Source organism: Pelodiscus sinensis, chromosome 18 (assembly GCF_049634645.1).
Source record: "Pelodiscus sinensis isolate JC-2024 chromosome 18, ASM4963464v1, whole genome shotgun sequence".
Lineage (NCBI taxonomy): Eukaryota > Metazoa > Chordata > Testudines > Trionychidae > Pelodiscus > Pelodiscus sinensis.
In genome coordinates, this window is record NC_134728.1 from 21697204 (window position 1) to 21715641 (window position 18438).

The following is an 18438-nucleotide window of genomic DNA, read 5'->3' on the forward strand; positions in this document are numbered from 1 at the left end:
AGTCAGGATCAGTAAGTTTGGACACTGCTGTTGTATCAATACAAATATGTGTTTTGAAAAGCTACAATATTTCAAGCTGCCAGATGAACAATGTTAATTTCACCTTTGAAGAAAGTGGGTGGAGACAAATCCATGACGATCATTAGTTACTGGATTTCGGAACAGTTTACTCTTTGTTTGTGCTGTTACTATAGTGCCATCTGCTAAGGAGAACCGATATAGTGGAGTTTCAGCATGGCCTTGTATATAAGCTGCGAGGGAAAACACAATTGCAAAGTGATAATCCTCTTGTATTTCAAAGACCAACTAAGTGTCACTATAACTGTTGAACAAAATATTTAGCAGATTCATATGCTGAAAAACTAGATAAACAGAAATAAAACAGAAGTGATACAGGATGGGTATCCAAAGACTTGGAACATACAGCTAGAGTTCCCAAAGACTAAAGGAGACTGAGGAGAGGAGGGGAGTAAATCAATACACACAATCACCTACATGTAAAAATAAAAGAGACCTTAGTACGTCATCTAATCCGGTTCCCTGTACTCAAAGCAGGATTAAGAATGAAATATACAGGGCCCTACCAAACACATGGTCCATTTTTGTCAATTATTCATGGTAATGGGATGTAAAAAGTAATACATTTAATGATTTCAGCTATTTAAATCTGAAATTTTATGGTATTTTATTAGTAGGGATCCTAACCCAAAAGAGAGTTGGGGGAGGGAGGGTCTGCTATGTTACTGTAGGTGGGGTTGCAGTTCTGCTACCCTTACTTCTGCACTGCTGCTGGCAGAGGTGCTACTTTCAGAGCTGGAAAGCTGAAGAACAGTGGCTGTTGGCCAGGAGCCCAACTGTGAAGGCAGAGCCATCACTAGTAGCACAGAAGTAAGGATGGCATGATATTGTACTGTCACTCTTCTGTGCTTCTTCCTGAAGAGGTGGGCCCCCAGTCAGCAGCTGCCACTCTCCAGCCACCCAGAAAGTAGTATTGCAGAAAGTATCATGGCAGGGTGCTGCCATCAAGCTGGGCATGTGGCCAACAGTCACTCAGCTCTAAAGGCAGTGCAGAAGTAAGGACAGCAATACTATGACACCCTGCCTCCTCCCCTCAAAAAATAGGTAAAAGCACACAAAAACACCAGATTGGGAGGAGGGGAGGGGGGAGACCAGATTTCACAGTCCATGATGTGTTTTTCATGGCAGTGAATTTGGTAAGGGCCTAGTTATCATGACCATCCCTGATAGGTGTTTGTCTAATCTCCAATGACGAGGATTCCAAAACCTCTCTAGGCAATTTCTTCTGCTACTTAACTAGCCTGACAGTAAGGCTACATCTACACTGGCATGATTTTCCGGAAATGCTTTTAACGGAAAAGTTTTCTGTTAAAAGCATTTTCGAAAAAGAGCATCTAGATTGGCACGGACACATTTCCGCAAAAGCACTTTTGCACAAAAAAGCCCCGATCGCCATTTTAGCCATGATTTGCGCAAGAGGGCTTTTGCCCAAACAGGAGCAGCACAGTATTTCCGCAAGAACACTGACGATCTTACATGAGATCGTCAGTGTTCTTGCGGAAATTCAAGTGGCCAGTGTAGACAGCTGGCAAGTTTTTCCGCAAAAGCAGATGATTTTGCGGAAAAACTTGCCAGTCTAGTGACAGCCTAACAGTCTCCTAATGTCCAGCTTAAACCTCTCTTGCTGCAATTTAAACCCATTGTTTCGTGTCCTATTGTCCAAAATTAAGAAAAAAATTTCACCTCCCTCACAACCTTTTAGGTACAGGGCATCCCTGCTGTATATCCAAGATACATCCAGGTTTTTTGGAATGTGGATGTATAGCGAAACAACGTAAAGCGGGGAAATTTTTTTCCATAGCTGATTCCATTTGCATAAATGGGGAGGGGGAGAGTTGCATGATACAAGAGCAGGGAATGGGAGGACTTATAACAATGCTAATGCGGAACCGATGTATACCAGTGCAATTTATAGGCATGCCCTGTACATGAAAAATGTCCTCCTTCAATCTTCTCTTCTCCAAACTAACCAAACCCAATATTTTCAATCTTTCCTTGCACATGACATTTTCTAGACCTCTAATCATTTTTGTTGCTCTCCTCAAGACTTTTGCCAATCTGTCCATATTTTCCTGAAATGTGGTGCCCAGAAGTGGACACAATACTCCAGTTCAGGCCTTGTCAGTCCAGCATAGAGTAGAATAACTACTTCATGTGTTTTGCTTACAACGCTCCTATTGATGCCTCTCAGAATGACCACTTTTCTTGCAATAGTGGTACACTACTGATTCATTTAGCTTGTGATCCACTATAACCTTAAGGACCCTTTTGGCAGTACTCCTTCTTAAGCAGTCATTTCCCATTTTGATGTGTGCAGTTCATTGTTCCTTTCTAAATGGAGTACTTTGTATTTGTCTTTACTGAATTTTATCCTATTTATTTTAAACCAGTTTTTCCAGATCATATTGAATTACAATCCTACACTCAAAAAGCACCAACACGTCCTAATTTGGTATTATCTGAAAACTTTATACATGTACTCTCTATGCCATTATCAAAGCCATTGATGAAGATATTCAAAGGAAACACTCAATATGTACTTTCATCTTGACTATTAACCACTGATAAAACCTCTCTCTAGAAATGTTTTCCAACCCACCTTAGAATACCTACATCTAGACTGTTTCTCTAGTTATTTATGAGAAGGCCACATGAGTTAGTATCAAAAGCCTTACTAAAGTCATGATACACCACATCTACCACTTTCCCCTAACCACACGGCATTTCACCCTGACAAAGACAACTATTAGGTTGGTTTGAAGTTATTTGCTCTTGACAAATCCATATTGACTTATTTATCACCTTATTATCTTCTAGGTGTTTCCAAATTGGATTGCTTATTTGTTCCATTATCTTTCTGGGTACTGAAAGTTAAACTGACTGGTCTGTAATTCCCCAGATTGACTTTATTTCCCTTTTTAAACAGATGGGCAATATACTTCCCCTCATCCAATCCTCTGGAATCTTTCCTCTCCTTTGAATTTTCAATAATAATCACTAATTGGTTAAGATATTTCCTCATTCACCTCCTTGAATATAATTTTTGCTGCAGTTTTTTTGTGCTGACTATACAGAACTGTCAGAACTCTAAAACTGCTGATGCATTTATCAATGGCCTACTTTGATTCCAAAAAAGAGGTTTAGACATGTCAATCTTCAAATCACGCTCAAGTGTGATGCAATAAATAATACCTATCAGTGAAAGTAAACAAATTTCCAAAAAAACTTTCATGGAAAAATAGTGATCTGACAAAAATCAAGTGTTTCATGGGAATTTACTGATTTACTAGATATTTTCGACTGGAAATTATCTACCGTATATACTCGAGTATAAGTCGACCCGAATATAAGCCGAGGCACCTAATTTTACCCCAAAAAACTGGGAAAAAGTATTGACTCGAGTATAAGCCTAGGGTAGAAAATGAGGCAGCTACTGGTAAATGTAAAAAATGAAGATAGATACCGGGTCTAGCCCCGGAAGTCGGGGCGAAAGCTGCTCCGGTGCCCCTGGTCTGCTGGAGACCGTCTCCAGCAGACCAGGGGCACCGGGCGGGTTCCCGCGCTTCTGAGGCTTTGCCAGAGCAAAGCCTCAGAGGCGCGGGACCCCCCGCGGCTGCGGCTTCAGTCCGGGAGCCTGTGGTCTGCTGTGGTCTGCTGGGGACCCGGACTGAAGCCGCAGCCGCGGGGGGTCCCGCGCCTCTGAGGCTTTGCTCTGGCAAAGCCTCAGAAGCGCGGGAACCCGCCCGGTGCCCCTGGTCTGCTGGAGACGGTCTCCAGCAGACCAGGGGCACCGGAGCAGCTTTCGCCCCGACTTCCGGGGCTAGACCCGGCTAGACCCGGCCAGCGGCAGAGACGCGCTGAGCCCGCCCGCCTCAGTTCTCGAGATGCTGACTCGAGTATAAGCCGAGGGGGGCATTTTTCAGCACAAAAACTGTGCTGAAAAACTCGGCTTATACTCGAGTATATACGGTAAATAGTTCAATAAGGTAAAATTGAAACATCTCATTTTGATTGTGTTTTACATTACATTATGAATAATAATGTAATATACAAGCCCAAAACGTGTTTATCTTAGAACATGTATGAAAAATTCCAAGATTTCACTGTCACAATTTTAGGATGAAACAAAATTCCCAGGATTCTATATTTCCTGCAGGATGAAAATTCCATTTTTCGGTCAACTCTAATATCTAGTTATTTAAAATGGCTCATGTCCCTGAAAATTTTCCAGCTGAGTTGGGTAAACATATTTATGTAATTAGGTCAGAATCCTTTTCATAATAAGCACAGAAGCTGACAGAAGCTAACAGATAAGCTATCCTTCCTTGCTAGAAGTGAACCCCTACAAGTCAATGTACAGGCATGCCAGCAGCTCATTAAGGAAGCATGACTTAATCTGCTGCTTTCCTGTTGTACCTGTCTTGTGGACAGAGATCAGTTCAGTCTATGAGAAAGTCTGTTTGGTATATTTCATAAAAACTACCAAGGGACATACTTGAACAGCAAAGCAGTTGCTATACCAAACCCGCTCTATTAGAGATCTTAGATCTTACCATCCTTCAGTTCATAAATATGAAAATATGTACATATACACACACAACTGAAATTAAAAAGAGAGACCATAGTATACTAAACACTGCAGTCTGAGCTACCTTCTTGATAGTGGCGTTTGTTTGACCAGGACTGTCCATCATTATGGCATAAAAACCTCTGAATACACCGACGGATTGTATCTTCAAAGCCAGGTCTCATGGAAGACCGTAATGAGTTTGTATCTATATTGACGAGTTTACCTGTCACAGGAAAGAAAAATCTAAGAGAGTCATAGAGTCCCTATCATTTTAAATGTAAATATAATATTAAAAATACAGATTAGTATTTCAGAAGTCACCTAATATTTTAATTATATATTTTTAGAACATAGCCGTCATTGTAGCATCTAGCATTGAGCTACATGATGGGTGGGGGAGAGGGCAGGACAGGGGGAGGCTGGATGTGGTGACCATATTTTTTGAACCAGCTGCAGACAGGGAGAACGGTTTAATTTAAATTATTAAACAGATTAGGCATTTTAAATTCCCATGTTAGTTTATCAAATTTCATTTAAAATAAAGTAAAATATTAATTTATGTCCAACACAAAAGGTTTCAATGTTTTCTTTATTTATGGCAGGGGTGGGGAACCTTTTTTGTGTCAGGGGCCACTGACCCACAGAAAAATCAGTTGGGGTATGTCTACACTACAGCGCTAATTCGAACTAACTTAGTTCGAATTAGTTAATTCGAACTAAGCTAATTTGAACTAATGCATCCAGACTAAAAAACTAGTTTGAATTAGCGTTTTGCTAATTCGAACTAGCATGTCCACACACAGTGGATCCTGAACCGGGGTTAAGGATGGCCGGAAGCAGTGCCAGCAGGACATCAGATGAGGACTTAGAGCGTGGAGCTGCTGTCTCAGGCTAGCCAAGGGCTGTGCTTAAAGGGACACGACCCCCACCCCGGACAGACAGTTCTCAGGGGTGCCCCGCTTGCAAAGCAGTCCTGGCTTGGATTTCCCGGAGTACCCACACTGGGCACATCACAGCACTCGGCCATCAGACCGGCTGCACTTGCTGCAGGCTGCCATCTGGGGAGAGGGGGCAATTGGGGGGCTGCAGGAGAGGTTCCACCCCCAGAAGCCCGCAGAGCCAGCCCAGTCCTCCCCATCGGGGGCTCGTACCCCATTCCTCCCTCACCTCGTTCCACTTACCCCGCCCTAGCCCCCCTTCCTGATGTACAAAATAAAGGACAATTGTGTTCAAAAATAGAATCTCTCTTTATTGAACTGGGGAAGACTGGGAAAAGGAGGTGGGAGAGGGGAAGAGAGAGGCTGGGAGAGGGGAGGGCAACTACAATGATGAGGGGTTTGGAACAGGTCCCATATGAAGAAAGGCTAAAGAGACTGGGACTTTTCAGCTTAGAAAAGAGGAGATGGAGGGGGGATATGATAGAGGTCTATAAAAGCATGAGCTGGGTGGAGAGGGTGCATACAGAAAAGTTCTTCATTAGTTTCCATAATAGAAGGACTAGAGGACACCAAAGGAAAGGAATGGGTAGCAGGCTTCAAACTAATAACAGAAAGTTCTTCTTCACAAAGCAAATAAGTCAACCTGTGGAACTCCTTGCTGCAGGAGGCTGTGAAGGCTAGAACTAGAACAGAGTTTAAAGAGAAGTGAGATAAAGTGATGGAGGTTGGGTCCATGGAGTGCTATTAGCCAGGGGGTAGGAGTGGTGTCCCTGCCCAAAGTTTGTGGAAGGCTGGAGAGGGATGGCACTAGACAAATGGCTTGGTCACTGTCTTTGGTCCATCCCCTCCAGGGTCCCTAGTGTTGGCCGCTGTCGGCAGACAGTCTACTGGGCTAGATGGACCTTTCGTCTGACCCAGTATGGACATTTTAAGCTCAGGGTCGGGGGTCTCAGTGGACCACCTTGATTTTCATGCAAACCTGCTCCTGGGTGGCCAGGCTGGCAGCTCTCCTGCCCTAGACGGCCACTTTCCTGTGCCTAGTGCGGAGGTCGTGGATGAGGACCACGATGTCTGCACTGGACCAGGCAGGTGCCTGCCTCTTGCAGTCCTGGGCAAGCTCCCAGGAGCCGCCAGCCTGGTCCCGGGAAGAGGGGGAGGGCTAGGGGGCATCGGGTGGCTGGCTCGAGCCGTGCCAGGTGCAGGATCTGCTAGCTGGGTGCTGGCAGGCTTGCACCTGGCACGGGCATCGTAGCCAGCCCGTGCCCCTTTAAGGGGTCCGGGGCCGGGAGGGGGGCATAGAGTTTCCCCTGGTGTTGGCCAGAGTGGCCACCAGGGAAAGCTGGGGAGGGCTAGCCTCCCACAATTTCGAATTAAGGGGCTACACACCCCTTAATTCGAACTAGTCAGTTCAAACTAGGCTTAGTCTTCGTGGAATGAGGTTTACCTAGTTCGAACTAAGCGCTCCGCTAGTTCGAATTAAGTTCGAACTAACGGAGCGCTAGTGTAGTGCCTATCAAAGTTAATTTGAACTAACGTCCGTTAGTTCGAATTAACTTTGTAGTGTAGACATACCCTTGGGGACCATACAAGTGAGAAATAAAAACACTCCTACAAAAAACCCCAACCCTCACTGATGCAGCCTCCAATTTAGACACCTCCTCTAGTGCTCCAGCCTCATAAGGTAAGGGGAAGGGACAGGGAGGACTGAGGTTCAGGGTTTCCCATAGGCCAGATTTACCTTTCTGGGGTTCTGGAGTTAGTGGATTTTATGGATCCCCTTAGGCTCTGGGGTAGGGACAAAAAAGGAGGGATTCAGTGTGCAAGACAAGAGTGCCCACAAGTGGGGTAGGGATGGGGAACAGGATCTGGGAAGGAGGTGAGGTGCAGAAGGGGGAGAGGTTGCGTGGTCCGAGTGGGAGGTAGGGTACCCAAACAAGCTAGGAGTAGGGTGTCTGGCCAAGTGGATTGAGCAGGAGCAAGGGAGGTACTGTAGCAAGCCAGGGATGTGGGGTCTTGGCAATGGAAAGAGAGTGAGTAAGGGGAATTGGAATGTGGGGGTCTGGGCAGGAGGAAGGAAGTTTACCTGGCTTCACACCCCCTTGCTGTGAGGAAAAGCCTCACATATCACTGTGCTGCTGTTCTCCCAGTGGTGTGGAGTGGGGAGGGGAAGGGGGAGGGAGCTCAGCCCCCACCCTCCCCGCAGCAGCAAGCCCACACAGTTGCGAGGCTGCAACACCAACTCTGGGCTTCCCACTCGAAGGGCATGTGAGGAGGGGGAGGGGGAAAAGGGTGAGTGAAGAAAGCCCTGACCTTCCCTACCAAACCCAGCTCGCAGTGGAGAGTGGCAGAGCGAGCAGCTCCACGAGCTGCTGCTCACCCAGTGGAATGTGGAGGGGGGAGAGAGAGCAGCCAGAGTGTCCCCGCCTTGCAGCAACCAGCTGGGCTTTGCACAGCCCCTCCTGTGGCTGAAGCAGCAGCGCTAAGGGTTTTGCCTCAGACCTGGCTGCCTCCCCTGCAGTGTCAGCAGTCGCTGTAACAACAAGTGGTTGCCTGGAGATAGAGGAGGAGATGGTGTGGCCAGACCAGGTCCCCACCTGGCAGAGGCAGTACCGAGGGGGAAAGGAGGGGGCTGTGTGATGTATGGTGGTGTGACTTGAAAAATTATCTAAACTCCGGAAACACCACGCCACCAGAAGCCACCCCAGCTGCTTGCGGACAAAGTGCCCAGTGCGCCTAAGTTCTCTCTGGTGGGGAGGTACGGAGGCAGTTGCTGCCGCGTGGTGAGGAGAAGCCTAATGTTCCCCTCATGCCACATTAGGCGGGGAAGCTTGCGTGCTAGTGAAAATTATCTTGTGTGCCACTTAACAGCACATGTGCCGTAGGTTGCTGACCCCTGATCTAGGCACTGAAATCATATTTGTTCTAAGCATCTATTCAAACTCTGCACTTATACACTCCCTCCCATGCAAGGATATCAAAGTGTTTTATGAACATAAATTCTGAACACCAAAGTGAGGTAAGTTATTACCATATCATCTACTATAAGTATGAGAGAGCTTGTCTGAGTGAGAGTGTCTGTCTATACACTTGTGTGTTCAGCAGGGGGCAGTGATGGAGTTAATCTTCCCGGCCACCCCCTGGGCAGCATGGCTTCTGTCATGGCCAGCACCAGAGAGCCACTGCCCAGGCAGTGCAGCCCGCACCACGGACTGCCTCAGGAAGCCACTGCGGCCCCTGCTGGCTCCTGCACCCCCTGCCTCACCAGTCTTGAGTCCCTCCTCGCATCCAAAACCAGAGTCCTGCATCCTCACACACAGCCACTCCCTGCCCTGATGCCCTCCTCGCCTCAAACCCTGATTCCTGCACCTCCCCCCACATACACAGCCCCCTGCCCCAAGCGCTCCTCACTCCTAACCCTGATTCCTGCATCCCCACACTCCCAGCCTAGAGATGCCCCCACATCCCCAAGTCATTGCCCTTGACTCCTGCACCCACCACATCCTTGTCCTGAAGGTAAATCTTGTAGTTTTACATAAGGAAATCAAAGTATCCAGGGGTTAATGGCAAAATTCTCAAAAGTATATAAGAATTTTGGCTTTCACTGGTTTTAGGCAACCAAAGAGAGACCCTGACAGCACCGTTTGCAGAGAGTATAAAGAACTACACTGAAATCAATAGGAGCTGCAGGTAACTGGCACATGAAAGAAAAAAAACTGCCCAAAAATGTGTTTAAATATTTCAAATTTAAATGACACAGAAGTCTATAAACATTTCATGATGTTACAGAAGGAATGAGAAATTCTCTCAATGAATCTTCACTGATTTGATATATAATTAGAAGTATTCCTGAGGTGTTTATTGGAGGAGAATGGAAGGTAAATAATTTGAAATATTACCAAGTTAAAGGAAGATGCAACAGTATAAGCATTAAAACTTATCTGCCATAAATTACTTTATACATAAGAAAAGAAAATCAACAAAGAGGAGCCATCTATAACCTGCACCTCCAGTGGATTTCTCACCTGAAAGGTCATGTCTCGTAATAAAACTTTCTGGGTTGGTTGAAAATACCCTTTCCACTGTAGAAATGCGACGTGCCACACAAATCATACAAGACTGCAAATCTGCAATAAAAGAGTTACTTTAATCTGTATTCTATATTAAGATAAAGGCATAATATGGGAGACAAGATTTGAGGATTTTGCATTTAGCTCTTAAATTATTAAAAAATATGAAGTTCTGAATCCCCAGGCTTCATAATATATATTATGTAGTAAATAACTACAGTTATTTACCTTCTCCTTCTTCCATCATAGCTCGGGGCTGAGATAAAGCAAAACACTGCATGGTTTCGTATCTCTGACGTGAATCCTGGCTGCTGCCCAAATCATCCAAAAGATCATGAGATGCTTTTACCAACATACGGCAATTAAATGTATGGCTCTTCTGTCTAGGTGTTTCATTGGTCCAAGCAACTCCATTAACTAAAAGAAAATAATCATAAAAATTCATTAAGATTTTAAGATAAAATTAATTCTTAATTGGCTGATTATTAAGTGTATAGTGTTATTGTAGTTGTGCTGATACCAGGATATTAGAGAGAAAAGGTGAGTATGGTAAGATATTTAACCCACCCGGTCTCTGATTTTTGAAGATACCATAACACTTCAAAAAGATTTGTCAAAAGGCCATTATAATAATATTTTGAGGATAGTGTTCTTTACTGCCAAGTGAGAAAATGTCATCTCTTTCAGCCCCAGTCAAAAGGGAACGTAAAAAGTCATTCCTTGCCAAAAGAAAATAAAACCCAGTAGTTCCAAACTGATATTCTTGGAATAACAGAAGGCTTTTTGGGAAGATTTGTTCACAGACTTCAAACCTCAGATGTTTAGCGACACAGTTATAAGATTCTGAAACCATATAATCCGCTTTTTGCTTAAAACTACAGTGCTTATGGAGTTCAGACAGGCAGCTTCTACTTGAAAAGCAGAAGGTCTAAAGAACCTACATATTCTGCTTCAAAATGGGGAGACACACTTCAAAGCTGAACTGTTAACAGATTTCCAGAGCTTCATTGGGATGTGGAAAGAATTTGAGTTAAATTATTTTAGGGCCTGTTTTCACACGGAGTTATTCTGGAACAGCTATTCTTGATTACTTCCATGTGTGAAAGCTCTCATACTGGAATAAAAGTGCCTTATTCTGAAGTAGTTTACTTGAAGCGTACTAAGTCATTTCAGAATAAAGCACTTGTATTCTAGAATAAGCAAGTCCATGCATAAATTAAGGCTAGATTTTAGTCATGGGTATTTGTAGTAAAAGGGCAGTTCATGAGCAGAAAACAAAAATTCATGGCCTGTGACCTATCCATTATTTGTACTACATATCCCTGACTAAATCTGCAGTGCTTTGGAAGGACAGCTTCCGGAGCACTATAGGACTGCTGCTGGTACTGGGGGAGAAGGGGCCTTGATGGCAGTACAGCTGGCCTAAGAGCTACCCAGCTCCCGCAGACCTGGGGTCAGTCATATCAGCTGCTGCACAAGTCACAGAGGTCCCAGAATGTCACAATCTATAACTTTCATGACAGACTTGAAGCCTTATGTATAATCAATCTCTTAGAACCAGACAAAAGACCCTCATGTGCCCAACCCTCTTTATTTATCAAAGTATAGAGACACGCCACACTATAAACCTAGGCATTTGTTCACTACAACCACACATAATGAATATCTGCACCTAACTTCTCGTATTTAGTTGTTTATAAAATTTCTAGTTTGAAATCAACATTTTAAATATTTTTTGATGGCTTTAAAACCATAATCCTGGTTATGGTATATTGTTTTTATTCTTTTGCTAGTCTGCCAACAGCAAAGAATGAATAATCAATTTTCAATACTCATATCAATTTAATTAAAAAAATTAATATAAAGTTATATTCTAAACCTCAAGGCAAGTGATAGCTGTGACTTAAAGATTAGTTTTGTAATGTAATTAACTTTGGAAGTTGTTTGTTTGTTTGTTTGTTTTTTAAAGAAGTCTGAGAACCTAGGTAAAGATTTTATTACCTGCAGATTTGGGTAAATTTTTAAGGAAGTCTTTTCGGTCCTCTTCATGCAAGATACTGTAGACGCTTGTATTAACCAAATCTTCTTGTTTATATTGCAGATACTGTGTGACATTTTCTGATACAAACACAATGTTCCCATCTCGATTTACTACAAACAGGAAACCATCCAATGCCTAAAAATATATTTCAACAACATATTATAAACACATACAGAAAAATACCAGACTTGCTAATACAGTTAATTTTAAAAATAAAGTGGGAGATAAAATGTTGTAGTTTAGAAGAATTACTTAGCTTTTTAAATAGAAGAGTTAAAGTTTCAAGTTTTATTTAAAGAGAAACTTTCACTGTAAGGAATGCTTCTGAATATTAGAAACTCTTTGTTCATTTGTTTCTTCAACTATTGAGCTTAACATAGCGATAATTAGTTTGTAACTCTTTTGGGCTGGAAATATAACACTGAATCTGTGACATCTCAATGACTTCTATAATAATATAATGAAGTCAAAGTCAGGAATATAAATTTGCCACAAGATCTTTAAGAAGTAGGAGTAGTGTTTAAGGGAAGTAGCCTTCTTAAAAATATATTTTCAATAGCACTGAAGGACATTAAAGAAGAGAGACTACTCACTTTAAAAAAAAAATCAATGTACGCATTCCCAAATCAGAAAAGGTATTAGAATAACTCTAAGATTATTAGCTCTGAAAATATTCCATTACTGACTAATGGAGCAGCCTACAACAGACACAGCTACTTTGTGTACTAAGCAGTAGGAGTGGTTTGCTGCTTTTTAGAATTCTTAAAAATGTTACCTAAGACTGTTACATAATCTGAAATCTCAGCACAGTAGGGCAGCAGCAAACATCTACTGCACAAAGGCGTATTATCTTAGGAAGCACCATGTTGTGCCTATAACTCCCTCTTAAGACAGTGGAAGTTCAGGTGCTCATTTCTTCCCAGAATCACACCCATGGTCTATATAGACTATCATAAAGTTGTGAAAGTGACCCACAATCCTTCATGGCCATTTCCTGAGATAAAAGAAAAAAATCCTTGAATGCCAAGACTAGTCAATATATTTCATTAGTCATTTACTGGGACTACTACAAAAATGAACAGCATGTTAAGGCAGATCCAAATGCTAACTGATTTTGAATCCTTCTGAACTGCTTCAGCAGAGTTGAGAAAACAATGATGAATTTTATTTCTTGATCTTTTAAAGCAATTTGCTACATTTCCATTGCACACTAATTTTTGTTGTCGGACTGCTGGCATTTCTCAAAGTTGTCACAATCTATTGCTTAAGAACATGCAAGATCAATTCCCATTTTGTTGTACCAACTAGGGCATCCTTTACATTTACCTGTAGTAAAAGAGGTCCCAATGAATCCTTATCAATAACCCCTTGACCTGTAGAAGATACATCAGCCTTCTGTACATCATCATCACTGGATGATGTTTTTCCTAAAAACAAAGACAAGTTTTCAAAAAAGAACCATTTTATATGCGGAAGCATAGAAATATATTTTTGAGGTTAGTTGCTGCATTCCATGAAGCCTGAGAATTAGCAATGAAACTGTAAATGAAATCATGTAATTAATGTTACAAATATATGTACAGAGGAAGTAAGATGCTTTTTTTTTTAAAAAAAACAGAGTTGGAACTTCAGGGCATGGTTTGTGTTTTCCTGTGAATTTGAAAGCACCTAGCAAATCTGGGAATCTATCATATGATTACCACATTTTCCATGACAAAACTTCTTCCACTGGGAAGATGATTGCTTTATGAAACAACTGTCTTTTGGTCACTTTTGGCTGGCCAACACAAACTTTTCAATCTAATGAAAAGCTTTCTAATTCGCACCTTTTTCCTATATAACCATGTAGAGCATAAACATTTTAAATTATGTTAAGACTTAAGTCTAGAAAGTAACCCTATTTAACATTCAGAATGTATGATTTGCTCTTTAATTGTATTTTTGGATCCAAATGAAAACACAAGGCTGAAAACAAATTCTCACTTGGCGTTCTGCAGATTATTTAATCATATCTGAAGTCAATAATTAAAAAACATTTTCAACATTTATAACCTAAAATATACCAATAAATAAGTTAGTTACAACCGGGGGGGGGGGGGGGGGGGGAGATAAACATAAAACCACCAGTAAAGTAATGGAAAACAAGCAGCAAAATATTACTGTGACACACGGTGGCTGTTTAAGTATACTACAACAGGAGTTTAATGTATCAGAGGAAGATCATCAACCAGTCAAGTGCACAATAAAGCAGGAATAGTTCCACTGGGAAAGTACATCCAAAATACCAATTAAGGCTACTTTAAAAAATAAAACCATGTTCCAACATGGCAGACAAAGCAGAATTTGGAAGTACAGTAAACTTCTGATAATCCTGCACCTTTAGGACCCAGATTATCAAATATGCCGGACTATCAGAAGGGGGCGGTATGAGGGGCGTGGGGTGGGGTGGGGGGGGATGCCATCCCATACTCCTCATAGCCCCCCCTTCTGATAGTCCAGCTCTGCCCCAGGCGTCCCCGATTCAGCCGCTGCTGGTCAGTTTCAGCAGCAGCTGAATCGGGGACGCCTGGGGCAGAGCAGCCAGGGTGCTGGTGGGTTGGTCCGGTAGCGCCGCCCTTCGGCGCTGCCAGATCAACCCGGCAGCACCCCAGCTGCTCTTGGAGATGCCTGGGACAGAGCAGCTGGGGTGCTGCTGGGTTGGTCCCGTAGCGCCATCCCTCGGCACCCCTGCTGCTCTGTCCCAGGCGTCTCCGATTCAACTGCTACTGAAACTGACCAGTGGCTGATTCCAGGAAGCCTGGGGCAGAGCACCTCTGCCCCCGGCTTCCTGGAGTCAGCCGCTGGTCAGTTTCAGCAGCGGCTGATTTGGGGATGCCTGGGGCACAGCAGCCGGGGTGCTGCCGGGTTGGGCCCACAGCGCCGCCTTTCAGTGCTGCGGGACCAACCCGGCAGCACTCCAGCTGCTCTTCCCCAGGCATCCCCAAAGGCAGCTGGGGTGCTGCCGGGTTGGTCCCGCAGCCCAGAGGGGCAGCGCTACGGGACCAACCCGGCAGCACCCTGGCTTCCTCGATTCAGCTGCTGGTCAGTTTCAGCAGCAGCTGAATCGGGGAAGCTGGGCGCAGAGCATCTCCAATTGTCCGGCAGCTGGAGCAGTTCCAAGTTTCTGATGGTGCCGGACCATCAGGAATGTCAGAGCATTGGATGCTGGACCAATGGAGTTTTACTGTATACCATTCTAGGTACAATGTACTATATATTCCAGCAGGCTAATATAATTTACTACTGAGTGGAAACTCAAGGAACTGGCATAAGCCTGATATATAATCTAATTTTTTGAAGTCACTTCTATTAGCATATGCCTTGCATTTACAAGGTTTAGGGCGAAACAGAAAATGAAACAATATTTCTCTAAAAAATTACTATTGTTACAAGTAAAATTTAAGGTTACTGTAACCGTAGGACATTAGTGAAATAGATGTTCCTCTACTTTTCCCCCCAAGTTGGTTGGCTTGTTTTTTCAGTGGGGGTTTTGCACTTACATTTTTGTCTACCATTACTGGCACTTTTTAATTGGTCACACTGTCAGCTAGTTGCAGTCTGACTGTATTGGACCCCCGTTATTTTCCCTTGCTAGAAAGGCTTTCAAATATGAAAAAGGGAGCAGCAAAGACACAAAAATGCAACACATTTTAAAAAATAATTTAAAAATTCAGGACATTGTTCTGAAACGGTGCTTTATCAGAAACTGAGTTTCTTTTATAAATTAATTTCAAACCACCCAAGTTGGCAGTAAACTTTTAATTAATGGGCAGTAGACTATCCCAGTTGGCAAGAGGGATGTAAGTGACTAGTCAACTATCCAATAAGCAAATGCTTATAGGATAATAGACTAGTGACTCAACTAGTCACTTCCTCTCTCCCCATACGCCCCCCCCTCCTACCCCCCACTTGCTGCCTCTATCAGACAGAGGCAGCAAGGGAGGGCAGGATCCGGTGCTTGGGGAAGCCAGCTTAAAAGCTTGTTCCACCTAGCACTGTCTCTGTGGGGAGAAGGGACAGGGGCGCAGTTGGGAACTGGCGGGGCTTCCACCTTTGAAATGTAGCACGAGCAGGGCAAGGGACAGGACTGTCTGAGTCCCTAGATGTCCCTGCGCTCCCAGCAGCGCTTTGCTTTTGAAACGTACTGCGGCGCTTCCGCCTTTGAAATGTAATAAGAGCCGTCAGGTACATCAACTATTCGATTAGTTGATTAAATTTAACATCCTTAGTTGGCAACTAGTCCATCTATGTTTTGAAGAACTGCTTTTAGAGCTATTTTAAGCTTTTATTGCATGTTTAAATAGTTTAAGGAAGCTAATAACAAATGGTGTACTTTGAACAACCAACAATGTTAGGCCCTGATTCCGGAAACTTCCTTATTTATAAAGAGTGTTAAGCACTTGCTCCACTTCAAGCACTGGATTTAGTCCCACTAACCCAGTGGTTCTGAACTTCCAGGTGGTCCGTAGCTTGAGCTCAGCCCTAGCTCCTTCACACTGCAGCAGGCAGCCCATGCTGGCCCTCCAGTCTTGCCCTCACAAGGATGGGGGTGGGGTGGGAGGAAAGCAAGCCCCAAGCCGATCCAGCTTATGGGGAAGAAGCGCTCCCCCTCCCATGGCTGGGGGGGAGCTAGGTTTCTCTGCTGCTTCCATCGGCTGGAATCGGCAGGCCATACCTGGGAGCGGCGCAGGGCACGAAAGCAAGTAAGTGCCCCCAACCCCCTCATGCCCAGACTCCCACTACCCCAACCCCCTCACACGCTCCTCCCCCACCAAGACCCAGCACCCCAAGCCTGCTCCTGCACCCTCTTCGCTGGCCAGACACCCTACACCTCCAGCCTATTCCTGCATCTTACCTTGCTCCTGCACCCTACACCCTCCACCTGGCCAGACACACCCTACTCCTAGCCCGTTCCTGCACCCTCCCTTGCTCCTGCACCTCTCCCTCCTGGCAACACACCACACCTTCCCTTGCTCATTCCTCCTGGCCAGACACCGTACTCCCAGACTGCTCCTGCACCCCACCTCCCATCCAAACATTGCATCCTCACCCTGTTCTGCACCCTGCCTCGCACCAAGATCCTGCACCCCCCATTTCTCTCACTGGCAGCCCTGTCTCACACACTGAACCTTCCCCCCCCCCCCCCCCCGCCATTTCTGTCCCAACCGCAGAGCCAAAGGGAGTCCACAAAATCCACTAACCTTGGAATCCCAGAACAGTAAATCTAAAATGAAGTTTGATAAAATAACATGAGAAAGTTAAGTGCTTAATTCGTTTAATAATTTAAATTATTATTTATTACTGGTTAAATTAAAGGGTACGTCTATACTTACTTTTACTTTCGAAAGAAGATATGCAAATTTGGTGGTAATTAGCATGTCTTCTTCCAGTCTCTTTTTTGAAAAAATCTTAATCTGTCAAAAATTGAGGTTTACAGGTTTTTTCAAAAAAAGGGTTTTTTTCCCCCCCGCAAGAACCACATCTAAACTGCTTGCTTTTTCGGAAAAAACTCTTTCGAAAAAGCAATCGGAAAAAGATATGCAAGTTACCACAAAATTTGCATATCTTCTTTTGAAAGTGAAAGTAAGTCTAGAAGTATCCAAACTGTTTTCCCTAGCTGCAGCAGTAGCAAAATGGCTCGAGTTAATTATGTAATTAACGGCGAATTTCCATTGGCAACTAGTGGTCCATGGAAAAGTTGGCACTGAGCCACCTGGGCCATGGGCCAAAAAGTCTGGTTACTGCACCAACCACATGCTTAAAATTCAGCATGTACCAATTGCTGAATAGCAAATAAGCCTGGAACAGGGATGGATTTAACTATGTGCTGAAGTGCTTTCCTAAATCAGGGTCTGAGACATGAAAATTCCATTGTATTGTCTCAACAACTATTGTTTTGGATAGAAGCTGCTTCTTGATATAAAAATAAATATTCTTCCTTACAATTGGAGCGAGAAATCCTTACCTTGTTCCTTTATCTGCCGGATCTGTCTTACAGTTTCCTTTAAAATTGCACATTTATCTGGTTTGACATTGAAATTGTCAATGTCACTCAGATTAGCAGATATCAACTCAGCTAGTTCCTCAATATATTTGCTTTCCTGCTCACGTCGGCGTTTCTCACCACTGCATGTGAGACTAGAAACAAAAAACAGCATTTAATGTACATAAATTTCAACAAACAATAACTATGATCACACTGTCATCTCTGATGCACTTCAGATACTTAAGTTTAACTAGCAGACATTCATCTAGTCAATTTACACACCTGTGGGTTTAAACAGAACCATAAAAAGGAATGTAAGCCAAAAATAATTGTTGTGAATATTTTCTCTAAGTGAATGTAATGAAAATTCCAAATGACAAATACAAAGCTAGTGTATTTGTATTATAAAGGCATTTTAAGGTGGGAAAAGCTGCAGCGGTGTTTTGCTCAGCCAAAAAGCTATAAACAAAGGGTACGGCTAGACTACATGCCTTTGTCGCCAGAGGCATGTAGATTAGGCTACCAGGCATAGGAAAATGAAGCGGCGAATTAAATAATCGCCGCTTCATTTAAATTTACATGGCTGCCGCGCCATGGGATGAGGTTTACCTCCTGGGATGAGGTTTACCTGGGTGGTCGACAAATACCTTTGATGTCGCCACCCGCGCGCCCAGACTATCGCGCTGAGCCGACAAACAGCTGAGCAGCTGTTTGTCGGC

At 43.7% G+C, this 18438-nt stretch overlaps 1 protein-coding gene across 9 annotated transcripts in view; it reads right to left on the bottom strand.

The window, feature by feature from the left end:
- The window catches only part of NCOA3 (nuclear receptor coactivator 3), a 182331-nt gene that overhangs the window by 27900 nt on the left and 135993 nt on the right, over positions 1 to 18438 (bottom strand). For all 9 annotated transcript variants that reach the window (XM_075901559.1, XM_075901554.1, XM_075901553.1 and 6 more), the window contains 7 exons: positions 17699 to 17871; positions 13021 to 13121; positions 11655 to 11829; positions 9882 to 10070; positions 9609 to 9710; positions 4731 to 4871; positions 104 to 251 (listed from right to left, as the gene is read on the bottom strand). In XM_075901559.1, the coding sequence (XP_075757674.1) occupies positions 104 to 251; positions 4731 to 4871; positions 9609 to 9710; positions 9882 to 10070; positions 11655 to 11829; positions 13021 to 13121; positions 17699 to 17871 (1029 nt within the window). The remainder of the gene's footprint in view (positions 1 to 103; positions 252 to 4730; positions 4872 to 9608; positions 9711 to 9881; positions 10071 to 11654; positions 11830 to 13020; positions 13122 to 17698; positions 17872 to 18438) is intronic.